This window comes from Colossoma macropomum, unplaced genomic scaffold (genome assembly GCF_904425465.1).
Source record: "Colossoma macropomum unplaced genomic scaffold, Colossoma_macropomum, whole genome shotgun sequence".
NCBI classification, from domain to species: Eukaryota; Metazoa; Chordata; class Actinopteri; order Characiformes; family Serrasalmidae; genus Colossoma; species Colossoma macropomum.
Genome location: NW_023494785.1, coordinates 1,747,188 through 1,759,622, shown reverse-complemented (window position 1 = coordinate 1,759,622; position 12,435 = coordinate 1,747,188). Strand labels below are relative to the sequence as shown.

General features: G+C 40.1%; 1 protein-coding gene across 2 annotated transcripts; it reads left to right on the top strand.

Annotated features, from left to right (window-relative positions):
• The first annotated feature begins 317 nt into the window (after nt 1-317).
• On the top strand, nt 318-6,305 carry lyrm1 (LYR motif containing 1). 2 transcript variants are annotated; one of them, XM_036581329.1, is made up of 5 exons: nt 318-359; nt 2,055-2,216; nt 3,997-4,057; nt 4,175-4,206; nt 4,739-6,305. In XM_036581329.1, the coding sequence occupies exons 2-5, from the start codon at nt 2,061-2,063 to the stop codon at nt 4,850-4,852; spliced, it is 363 nt and encodes a 120-aa protein (XP_036437222.1). In that variant the 5' UTR covers nt 318-359; nt 2,055-2,060; the 3' UTR covers nt 4,853-6,305. The 2 variants fall into 2 exon arrangements, with proteins under 2 accessions (XP_036437222.1, XP_036437215.1); XM_036581322.1 differs by lacking the exon at nt 318-359 and adding an exon at nt 370-1,030.
• The last annotated feature ends 6,130 nt before the right edge of the window (nt 6,306-12,435 follow it).

The window sequence follows — 12,435 nt, the reverse complement described above, 5'->3', positions numbered from 1 at the left end:
TTAAAGCATTAACAATGTTTATGTACTACATTGAACACCCTTCAAACCAGCAAGGAAAACGCGATACGGGCCCTTTCAGTAAAACCTGTTGGCCTCTGTGTGAAGCTACGCAGGCAGTTCACAGCTAAAAGTGAAGAGACGCTCCACATCGCGCAGTTATTTGTCACAGAAAAGTCACATCTGTTTATAACAGATCAATAATGTGGTTTATTAGAAGGGATTGTGCGTAGACGTGGCGCAGCGAGAAGTGCAAAAGAGCGCGGATCCTGCGCAAAGCGCGCGCACTGTTTGACAGCTCCAGACACGAGCGTCCAGCAGTGAGTGCGTCACCTGTGCGCCGCTATGAAGGAGCCGCAGAGGTGAGGCGAGTCCGGATTAAACTCATTAAATCTGATCAAATATTGATTAAAAGCGGATTAATATCAGGTTATTACGCCGCCGTGCCGGCTGAGCGCGGAGCTGTAGATATCGGGTCTTTAATGAAGCGCTGTTTGTGTGAGTGTCGCTGTTCAGAAGCTCGGCTTTCTCCGTTTTACAGTACTTTAGTTATTTATTTCAGAAATAAAGACTCTGCAGTTTCACCAACATCGGTTTTGAACAAATCCTCTCAAATCGAGTCGGTTTGTTTGTAATCAGGGCTGCTGAACGAAGCTAATCGCCATAATGTAGTTGCAGCACCGTTTAAGGTGGACCGGAACATTCGAGTAAGAGGCGAACTTCACTCCACAGAGCGGAGAAAGTGTTGTTAAAGACATCTGGTATCTATTTTGTGCATTTCAGATGGAAAAACATGTTATAATAGAAGGAGTTCTTGATGATTTGCTTTAGTTGTTGAATGTTAAGCTCACTATTTGTAATTAGACCAGAGTAATATCCCTGTAGGTATATAAATATATACATTTTGTAAATATTTCATTTTCTTATTGTTAAGTGAATGAGAAATTGTGAACAAGCAGCAAAAGGACAGATAAATAACCCAACTACAGCCTCGTGCATCATCATAACACAGAGATGAAACAGCATGGAAAATGTAAGTGTTTCGGCGCCCTCTAGTGGCGCTCAGGCCGCTCTGCGTTTAATGGAACTGTTAAAGGGAAAAAATTGTTATCGTGAAAACACACACACACACACACACACACACACACATCATCTAAACCGCTTATCCTTCTGGGTCGCGGTGGGGTGCTGGAGCCTATCCCAGCTGTCATTGGGCGGAAGGCAGGATACACCCTGGACAGGTCACCAGTCCATCGCAGGGCAGTGAAATGTGTGTGTGTGTGTGTGTGTGTGTGTGTGTGTGTGTGTGTATGTGTATATGTATATATATGTGTGTGTATATATATATATATATGTAAAAAAAAAATGGTCATCAGCTTAGGGGGGGTGACTGTGTCGAATGCAGAGCTTAAATGTGTGTGAAATGGCTCAGATGTCTTTACAGTGGTGGTAATAGGAACCAGGGGTCGCCATGACTACAACACAAATATAGACATTTTATTTACTGTCCAGAACCACCAGTGAACCTACACGAGTCTTCTGAGTTTATATGGAATGTTGATGATGGAAAATAGTGGAAAATCTTAAATAATAAGTTTTCTTTGGGGACTATTTTGCCACAAAACAACCTTCTTGTATCCCTCCACCATGAATGGATTCTAAAAATGATGTTTTCCAGAAAAAAATTGTCAAAACTATTGTTAAACTATGTCTCAGGCATCAGGCAGTGAATTCATAACCATTTCATGTAGGAACTTTCTGTGAGGGAGCTTTTAGAGGTGGACGTCTGGTTCCTATCACCACCACTGTAAACAATTCTGACTCTGTAAGTTTCTCTAGAACACAGCGTTTCACACCAAACCACTCTGAACCACTCTGATTACATCTCAAACATCTTTAATTATGCAGAAATTCTGAAAAATTCAGTGGAGTTCCCCTTTAACAGCTGCTAAGACTGACTATTAAGCCGATGCCAAGGCTCATATTTTTAACAAGAAAACGTGCTTATTATTTTTTTTATATCATCCTGCCTTAGTGGTGTATGTTGTTCTCCGCAGGTCGCCATGGTGACCGCTGCCTCCCGTGCACAGGTTCTGTCCCTGTACAGACGTGTGCTGCGCATCGGCCGCAGCTGGAGAGCGCAGAACGAACACGAGACGGAGAAAGAGAGGAAATACATCAGTGAGGAAGCACGAAACCTGTTCAGACAAAACCAACAGGTACACGAATACACAAACACACAAACCCAGTTCCAAACAAGTCGAGACAGTGTGTGGAATGCTAATAAAATCAGAAAGCAGTCAAATTCAGTTTGACCTGTATTAAATTTGAAACAGTATAAAAAACATATTTGATGTTTTATCCTAAGACCTTTTTTTTGTGAATATGCTCTCATTCCAAACATGACGCCTGCAACACGTTCCATAAAAGTTGCTGCAGGATCATGATTATCACTGTGTCACATCACCTTAGTAATCATGTGGAGACTGAAAACACAAACTGACCCACTTTTGAAAGGAGATTTATTTGACATTCTTCTGTTACACAGCTCTTCAGCTACCAAACAGGGCTTTCACTGTTGTATTTTGCACACATTTTCAGTGGGAGACAGTTCTGGACTGCAGGCAGGTCAGTCAATCACCTGCACTGTCTGATTACACAGCCGTGCTGCTGTAACACGTGCAGAAAGTTTCTTGGTGTGTCATGTTGAAATAATCACAGACGTCTCTGAAAAAGACGCCGTCTAAAAGGCAGCATATCGCTGTTGTTGGAACAAAAATCTCCAAAATGTTAACGTTACAGGAGAAGGAAAAAACATACTTTACTTTTAATGTAAGTCAATGGAACCAGAAGTTTTTTCCATGTCATTTTGGGTCGTTTCTTTTGGTCCATTCATCATGAAATTTGTAAAGAGCAACAGGGATTTTCAAAGTATGACAAAAACTGAAAAATGACAAAAATGGAGATACAAGATTTTCTTCCGAGAGCAGCGATATGTTGCTCCAAGATGTGTTCACTGTTAATGGTGTTTTCACAGGTGTGCAGGTTACCCACTAATACCCCCGCACACGCACCATGACAGACACTGGATTTAGAACTTTACACTGGTAACAGTCTGGATGGTCCTTTTCTTCTTTGACTCAGAGAACACAACGTCCATAATTTCTATAAACAATCTGAAAGGTTGACTCATCAGACCGTAATACACGTTTCAACTGAGCATCGGTCCATTTCAGATGAGCTCGAGCCCAGAGAAGTCAGCGGTGTTTCTGGATGTTGTTAATATGTGACTTGCACTGTGCAGAGTACAGTCTTAACATGCATTTGTGGACGCAGTGACGGACAGTGTTTTTTGACAGAGTGTTTTCAAAGTATTCCTGAGCCCTTATGATGATCTTTATCACAGAAACATGCTGGTTTTTAATGCAATGCTGTCTGCCGGGTCGAAGGTCAGAGCATTTAGTTGTGGTTTTCAGCCTTTTCCTTTATACACACAGATTTCTGTGGATTCCCTGAATCTGTTGACGATATTATGCACTGTAGCTGTGAAATATATAAAATCCTTGCAATCACTCATCGAGGAACATTGTTCTTAAACTGCTGGATTTTTTCTCGAATGTATTTTTTTTTTGGCCTTTATCTCAACCCATCCTTGCTTATAGAGGACTCGGCCCAGGCATGATTACATCACCTGTTTAAGGTGTTGTTTGAACATTTAACAATGTTCCTAGTCTTAAATGACTCCTCTCCCAGTTGTTGGAATGTGTTGCAGGCATCAGTTTCAGAATGAGTGTGTATTTACAAAAAAAGCTATGAGGTTGATCTGATAAAAAGTGGATTTATAATATGAATCACTACTTCACTGCTTTTTACCTGCTGCCCCAACTTTTTATAATTGGGCAAAGCAAGTATACACAAACAAACAAATGTGTGTCTCTCTCTCTCTCTCTCTCTCTCTCTCTCTCTCTCTCTCTCTCTCTCTCTCTCTCTCTCTCTCAGCTGACTGACCGAGAATCGATCCAGAGATGTATATCTGAATGTGAAGCACGAATAGAAATAGGTGAGAACTGAATTATTACATCTGTTCTAATAATTATTCTCAACATTAATCGGGCGTGTGTGCAGTTCTCTGATGTTTGTTTGTTTGTTTTGTTTGTTTGTTTGTTTTATGTGACAGGACTTCACTACAGGAACCCGTATCCCAGACCTGTAAGACCATCCATCATAATTCATAATTTCATTTCATATCATAACTTCAATTCTTTTCAGTTCAGATCTGTTCAGTTTAATTAAATTAAGTTCAGTTCAGCTCAGTTTCATTCAATTTAGTTCAAATGAGTTCAGCTTTTTTACTATTAGGACCATATTTAGTTACAGTAGCGTCTAAGGCATCTTTTAAATAAGAAACATCGTCGCTGTCCAATGAAAAACTTGTATCTCCATTTTTTGCGATTTTTACTTTTCTGCATCATTTAAACTCAGCATCTGTCCTTTACACTGTGTGAAAATTTCGTGATGATTGGACCAATAGAAATGCTCCAGAATTGCTTAGAATAAATCATCTTTCCATTAACTTACATTGAAAGTAAAGAATGTTTTTGCCCTCTTCTGTAAAGTTACTATTTTGAAGATACCTGTTTTTCTTTGGACAGTGACAATATATACTACAGCTATTTCTCTCTTATATTTCTCTCTCTCTCTCTCCTCTCTCTCTCTCTCTCTATCTTTCTCTCCCTCTCAGTTGTATCTTCCTCCGATGGGTTTGGCCACTCAGAAGGGCAGGAAGCTGAGAGCCCAGCAGAGACTGAGGAAACAAGCAAAGCCTGTTTATTTACAGTCACACGATGAGACGTAACACACACACACTCACACACACACACATTCTGTATTAAAATTGACTTGATTTAAATATGTGCACCATTTCCATATTGATAAAAAAATATAATTTAATCACAGAGTTAATGAGAGTGAGACACAACCCAAACACATTTTGTTTTAGCTGAGTAATTGTAAAAGTGTTTGAGCTAGAATAAAAATTTATATTAAAGTAATCTTCACGTCTCTTCCAGACATGAAAATGTAAATTTGAAACTGTCAAACTGCCGTTTGTGAGCAGTTCAGCTGAAAGCGGTGCAGACGTTACAGCTTCCCTGTGGTCTGGGTTACTGTATCAGACTGAGGGGCTAATGTGTCGATGAGCTTTTCAACCTTATTACATAAAATATATACAGTCATATGCACCAGTCTGAACACCCCCAGGTAAATTAATGACTTTTTGTGGATTTTATAAGTGAAATTAAATTAACACGTCCTCTACAGAGGCTCAAAAAGAAGGTCCACCTTGATGTCTAAGTCTTAAGTGATCTCAGAATCAACATCATACTGATGAAGATATGATAATAACAGTATATAATTCACTCACATCCTCAGAAGACGCTCCTTCACCAAGTTTAGACTGAGTTCTCTTTGAATTCTCTTTTAATTATTAGATTATTCATCTGTTCGGGGAATGGAACCGAAGCACAACCCATGTTAAAAATGTGGGTGCAATTACATATTTCCACCAGAGAGGTCTCCAAATCCCCAAAACTTACACAGAGCAGCTTTAAATACATGAAATTTTCATCTTATGTTTTACCCCACCTTGTGTTGTGCCCTGCTGTACCTACTTTTACAAATAAAATGACATGATGAAGAATGTGTGACATCATTTATGCTATTGGGGAAGCAGAGTTCAAAGGCTAGTCCTTTATGTTTTAATTAAACATTGATGACTTCTTTGACAGCACGTCCATCTCATCACACAAAAAAAATCATGCGATTCACTACTGAAAACATGACGTTAGAAGGCGTATCCAGGATTACAGGGAGCGTTGCAGCCAGATTTGTCTGAAATATTCCACCCTGTGAATAAAATATATATTTCAACACTATTATTGCCTTTGGCCTTGTGTTGATGTAATATATTTATGTCGAAATGATGTGCCAATTTTTTTTGTCAGATTAATTAATGCAGCACTTTTTTATTGTAGTAGAACAAATAGTCAAAAATATTTCACTTGTAAGATTAAAAGTGTTAATCAGGGATCATTTAAACCACAGCTGTAAATGATTTATAAAGGTGTTTATGTTGAATTGTTTACAGTAATTTAGCTCAGACCGTATGTATCATTTATAACGTCCAGCATCTTAACACGCCGTCTTTATTTACACTGTTTCTGTCTGTTTAATTGTTCTCGTCTCTGTATATTCTGAAGTATGATGTAAGATTTATTTATGCTTATGTAATAAAGTTCAATATGTAATGATCCAAAGTTTAAACTGCTCTGTCTTTATTAAATCCAAAGAATTTGATGCAATCTTAGCATGTCACAGTTAAAAGAGCCTGAAAAGCCAAAGCTAAAATACACTTTAAAGTTAGAGCTGCTCTGATGTGTAGAGCTGCAGATCAGAAGAACTACACTCTTAAAAATGATGGTTCTTCAAGGGTTCTCTAGTCCGGAAAATGGTTCTATATAGAACTATAAATACTCAAACAACCGTGTGCATGATTCTCTTTAATTAATACATGTAAGTGTATTTTAGCTTTGGCTTTTCAGGCTATTTTAACTGTGACATTGCTAAGATTCTTTGCATTATTAAATAGTTCTTATTCAGGCTGATGGAGAATGTGCTGTAGATGGTTCTGTATAGAACCTTTTTGAAAAAGGTTCTGTATGGCACCAAAAGGTTTCTTTTAATGTTACCAGATTGACATCGTAACAGTAGAAGAACCCTTTTTGGTGATCTATAGATCTCTAGAGTATTACGCTTAAATGTACATGAAACATTTTACCCAATTCATAATTAAGTAACAGAAATGCTCACTGATTTTAGCAGATTTCCTCAGGAAAAAACAAAAGGAACATGGAAACCGCGAGAGCAGGACAATGATCGCTGACCTTGCTTTAAAAGAGAGTGGGTAGTTTTTCGCTCTTGGGCTCCCCCTACAGTTGCAGAGTGTAATTCACTTTTACACCACTGTCGTGAATACAAATCACACTGTGAGCGCCCCCTCATGGACAGCTGTACACATGCTTTGTTAACGAGCTGAAGGATACAGAATCCGACATCGCCAGTGTAATCTGTAGCATCCATTTGTCGGCGAGACGGAATTCGGCACAACACCGGCAAAGACAACATCAGAAGACAAAGAACCGTGACGATTTACAAGGTAGACTACAAGATTTTACATAGAGGAGGTTGCAGACTTTCAAGGCTTATTTGGTGTGAGACTGACAAACACTGACCGAAGCTTTTGCTGTGAGATGAACTTGTCTCTGCATGCTAACTTAGCCTGAAATGGGACTGAGGTGAGATGACTTTTGGCTCCGGAAATACTACAAAACTCAATGAGACGGGGATGACAGATATGGTCACAGCTGACGGTGCAGTCTTTCATAAATAACACTGGCAGGGATGAACACTCTGCCGTCGGAGTTTCATTGTTTTTCCGTCAGCCATGAGTCTGTCCTGCACTTTTGTCCAGTCTCTCGCTTGGTCACTCTTTTTCTCTTCCTCCGACAGTGTCTTCTTTGGTCTCTCTGCAGCCTCTGCCTTGATGTCCATACTGAGCTGCTTCGTCTTATAGCTGCTGAGTTGTTGATGTGTGACGTGGTGCCGTAAAGCGTTATGCAGTTCTGGTGAGAGGTTCTCGTTACGCTCCTCCAAAGTTACATAGTGCTATAGCAGGCGGTTCGGCCCAGAGTGGCAATGACAGAGACGCCACTCTTATCAGTCAATGCAACATCAAAATCATTTTGAAGCTATTATTTCAATGTAAAATTGTTCCATAATGTTGCTTTAATTAATCCAGTTCATCCATTACGTTTTTAATGAACTTAAGAACAAATCATTAAACAAATAGATAAAGTAACTTAATATAGGAGAGCTTTTCCCTTTGATTTCTTTAAATGTTGTAGTTTAGTGTTTAAACCTGCAGACAGTCTTTTACAGAAAGAAGGGTCAGTATTGATCCACTCAGCACTGACGGCTTCACACAGCTGAAAAACACTGCTGAGCTAGTTTGTCAAATATTCTCTCTCTGGATTAAATCTGAACTCTGACCAGCCAAAACCATCAGTAAAAACCACAATATTTTGGGCTTGGCCCATTTTTTCCCTAGGAGTGTAGTAAATGCTTTAACTGATTAGCATATAAATCAAGAAAACCTTAAGTATAAACTATTAGTCGATATTCTTGGTTTTGAAATGCCAACAGAACACGATTTAAAAACAGTGTAACTGGTTAAATGTTTTATGTGGGGTTTTTTTTTATAATTTGCTATAAAACTTCTACACATCCTTTTTGAGAAATGCTCTTATGGGACATTTGTAATCATAAATGTTATGAATGCCTGGGTTTGGAAATGGGGAGTTAAGTTGACGTTTACGATTTGCATAATCTTGCAGATTCACAGCTCTTGGTATTATTAATGAGCACTGAGGTTTAGGGACCCTTCTGTGCCGTTTTTAGTTTCTTGGGCGTAACGATAACACAAACAGATTATTTTTAGAGTTTTAAATTATGACTTCAGGGGTACTTCTAGATAGCTTGGTCAGAGTAATCCAACAGTTTAAAGCCCCTCATTGTATTCTTCTGTATTCTGTTCTCTTTATTTAAGCACACAATCATTTTTAAAATTGTACTGACTAAATGACATCAACACTATTTTATTGCAGTTAAAAAATGAATTAGTTAATTTTTGCAGTTCAGTTCAATAATATGTATTTTTCTTTATTGTTCCACGGGAGCTGGTGCATTTGTAAAAATAAAAATTCTACTTTTCATTATACAGTAGTCTTACTGTTGTTAGTTCTATGGAACCATTAAGCATATTATAATGTATCATACAGCATGAAGAAGTTGCTGTGATAAGTTTTGTTTAATTTCGCTGTTTGTTCTTAGTCATCTTTCAGTTGCTGACCAGTAATTTACTGTAATTTTATCCACAACCCTTTTACAGTGATAGTGATAGTTTGTGTGCAGGTTTGTGTCTCCTTTAACCGCTGAACACTGTTATTGTTAACATGAGAAAGCCAATAGGAGGTGCTTGGTCAGAGTAACCCAACAGTTTAAAGCCCCTTTCTACTCCCAGCCAGACTAACAAAGCAAGTAGATTATTTATGCTTTATTGAATTTGCTAACGGTGCTTATGAAGGTTTATTACACCATTGTTTGTACCATCGCTGGACGAGGCATTAGCCATCTGTTGCAAGTGTGGCGCTCACAGTGAGGCACAGGAGAAACTTCTCCACAGTGTCCACAAATACTGTTTATGTTGGCAACCATGTTATGATCATATGGTCTGAGATGACATGACCTCCACAAACAGACTCAAGTCAGCTTTTTACAACAGGCGTTGTCACAAGGCAGCTTTACAGAAAATCCAGGTCTGAGCCCCCATGAGCGTCGCCAATGGGGACAGAGGCAAGAAAAACTCCCTAAGAGCAAGAGGAAGAAACCTAGAGAGGATCCAAGACTCAAAGCAGTGAATATAGAATAAAGGCAAGTGATCATCCTGTCATTGGACTGAAGGGTTAGATTAACCAGTGATGACCAATGACTACTGCTAGGGGCCTATCAGAGTGAGAAATGAGAAATAGCTCTATGACAACCTTACAGTGTTACTGGTACAGTCGTTACTGCCACTGACTGCTGTTAGAGGTCTATCAGTCAAAATAAGATGAACATCACTGACTATTGTTAGAAGCCTATCATGATGATATGTGAGGCAGATCAAGCAATGTCTGTGACTAAAAAGCTCCAGTTTGAGACTCCCTTACAAAAAATGCTTTCAGTATACTTACATATACTTGTCAGAGATATACTAGACCAGAGGTCTTTAATTAAAGCTCAATAAGGTCCAGTTAGAGAAAATGTCCTCAAGCAAAGGTCCAGAACATCATAATGTCTAACTTGCATCATGACTCAGTGCCATATACTGTTTACTGAAGTAGCCTAGTAGGTATATCAACATCTTATACAGTCAACAACTGAATGTCAAATCAAATAAAGTACAGTTCAGTCAAATTTCAACAATATTTATTGTCAGTTTTCTCTTTTTAGATCACGTCGTGTGAAATAACTTCCCTCTGACTCACTTTCTTCTCTGACTGCTGTGTCTCGCCTCGTCCCTCCCCTGTGTGTGCATCACTCACTCGAGTCTCAGTGCTCATCGTAATGCACAGATCTGATTGGCTGAGTAGCGTCACGTGTGATATTTACAACGCATGTGATTGGTCTGTGAGTCTCCCGGGCCGCTAAAGCTACCACAAGGCTAGAAAAGTTACGCCGATTAAAACAGGATCACCCCATCGAAATTACATAATTCGCCATAGTTTATCGGTTATAGGTCCAGGTCTGCATAGGACAGCGTCTGGGTCTGGACTCGGACCGCGGTCCACCTATTAGTGACCTCTGTACTAGACAAAATTATACTTAAGTATACTTGGCTTATACTGCCAAGCATACAGATAAGTTTAAATATATTCAGCCTATACTTGAACTTAATCTTTTGATTGAGATGTGCTTAAAAAAAGTAGAAGTAAGAATGAAGTAACAGTGTATAGTGTAACAGGGCGGCACAGTGGGTAGGACTGTTGCCTCACAGCAAGAAGATCCTGGGTGCGATTCACCTGTCTGTGTTCTCCCCTGTCTGTGTGGGTTTCCTCCCACAGTCCAAAGACATGCAGCCAGGCAAATGGATATATTTAATTTTACTTGTGGTATACTTCAGAATATACTTTTATAAGCTAAAAAGTGGGCAAATTGGTGGTGTGGAAGCTCACTGATTGGTGGAGTGGGAGCTCACTGATTGGTGGTGTGGGAGCTCACTGATTGGTGGTGTGGGAGCTCACTGATTGGTGGTGTGGAAGCTCACTGATTAGTGGAGTGGGAGCTCACTAATTGGTGGTGTGGAAGCTCACTGATTGGTGGTGTGGAAGCTCACTGATTGGTGGAGTGGGAGCTCACTGATTGGTGGTGTGGAAGCTCACTGATTAGTGGAGTGGGAGCTCACTGATTGGTGGTGTGGGAGCTCACTGATTGGTGGTGTGGAAGCTCACTGATTGGTGGTGTGGGAGCTCACTGATTGGTGGTGTGGAAGCTCACTGATTAGTGGAGTGGGAGCTCACTGACTGGTGGTGTGGAAGCTCACTGATTGGTGGTGTGGGAACTCAGTGTTTGGTGGTGTGGAAGCTCACTGATTGGTGGTGTTGAAGCTCACTGATTGGTGGAGTGGAAGCTCACTGATTGGTGGAGTGGGAGCTCACTGATTGGTGGTGTGGAAGCTCACTGATTAGTGGAGTGGGAGCTCACTGATTGGTGGTGTGGGAACTCAGTGATTGTATTGAAGCTCACTGATTGGTGGTATTGAAGCTCACTGATTGGTGGTGTTGAAGCTCACTGATGGGTGGTGTTGGAGCTCACTGATTGGTGGTGTTGGAGCGAACTAATTGAAAGGTTTTTGCATTTAACAGGGCTACGTTATGATATGTTCATTATTACACAACAAAAGGTTAAAAAGTTCATGAAATGACTGCAATATAATGGGTGACTGAACATTCTTCTGCTTGGTAGTCTGAACAGTCTTCTCCTCATTTCAGAGTCTGTAGCTGCTTGGCATATAAAAAAAAATCATCTTTTACCTACTACACAAGCATAAAACATTTAATATAAATTGATGAAATTCATTTTTGAATGTAAAGTAATATCCATGGTCTGTACTGCTCTTAGCCAAAAAGTGCTATTAATGTCAAATAACCTAAGCTTTGTGAAACGTTCATTAAACATGGTTTATTAAGCTAATGAGATAATAAATTGGTAAAAAACACAGAAGTCTATAAAATTAGTGTCTGGAAAGCAGAGTTCTGAATTATTGACGTCTTTCCCTCATAGGTGGTGTGGAAGCTCACTGATTGGTGGAGTGGGAGCTCACTGTTTGGTGGTGTTGAAGCTCACTGATTGGTGGTGTGGGAACTCAGTGATTGGTGGTGTGGAAGCTCACTGATTGGTGGTGTAGGAGCTCACTGATTGGTGGTGTGGGAACTCAGTGATTGGTGGTGTGGAAGCTCACTGATTGGTGGTGTGGGAGCTCACTGATTGGTCGTGTGGAAGCTCACTGATTGGTGGTGTTGAAGCTCACTGATTGGTGGTGTAGGAGCTCACTGATTGGTGGAGTGGGAACTCACTGATTGGTGGTGTGGAAGCTCACTGATTGGTGGTGTGGGAACTCACTGATTGGTGGTGTGGAAGCTCACTGGTTGGTGGAGTGGGAACTCACTGATTGGTGGTGTTGAAGCTCACTGATTGGTGGTGTAGGAGCTCACTGATTGGTGGAGTGGGAACTCACTGATTAGTGGAGTGGAAGCTCACTGATTGGTGGTGTAGGAGCTCACT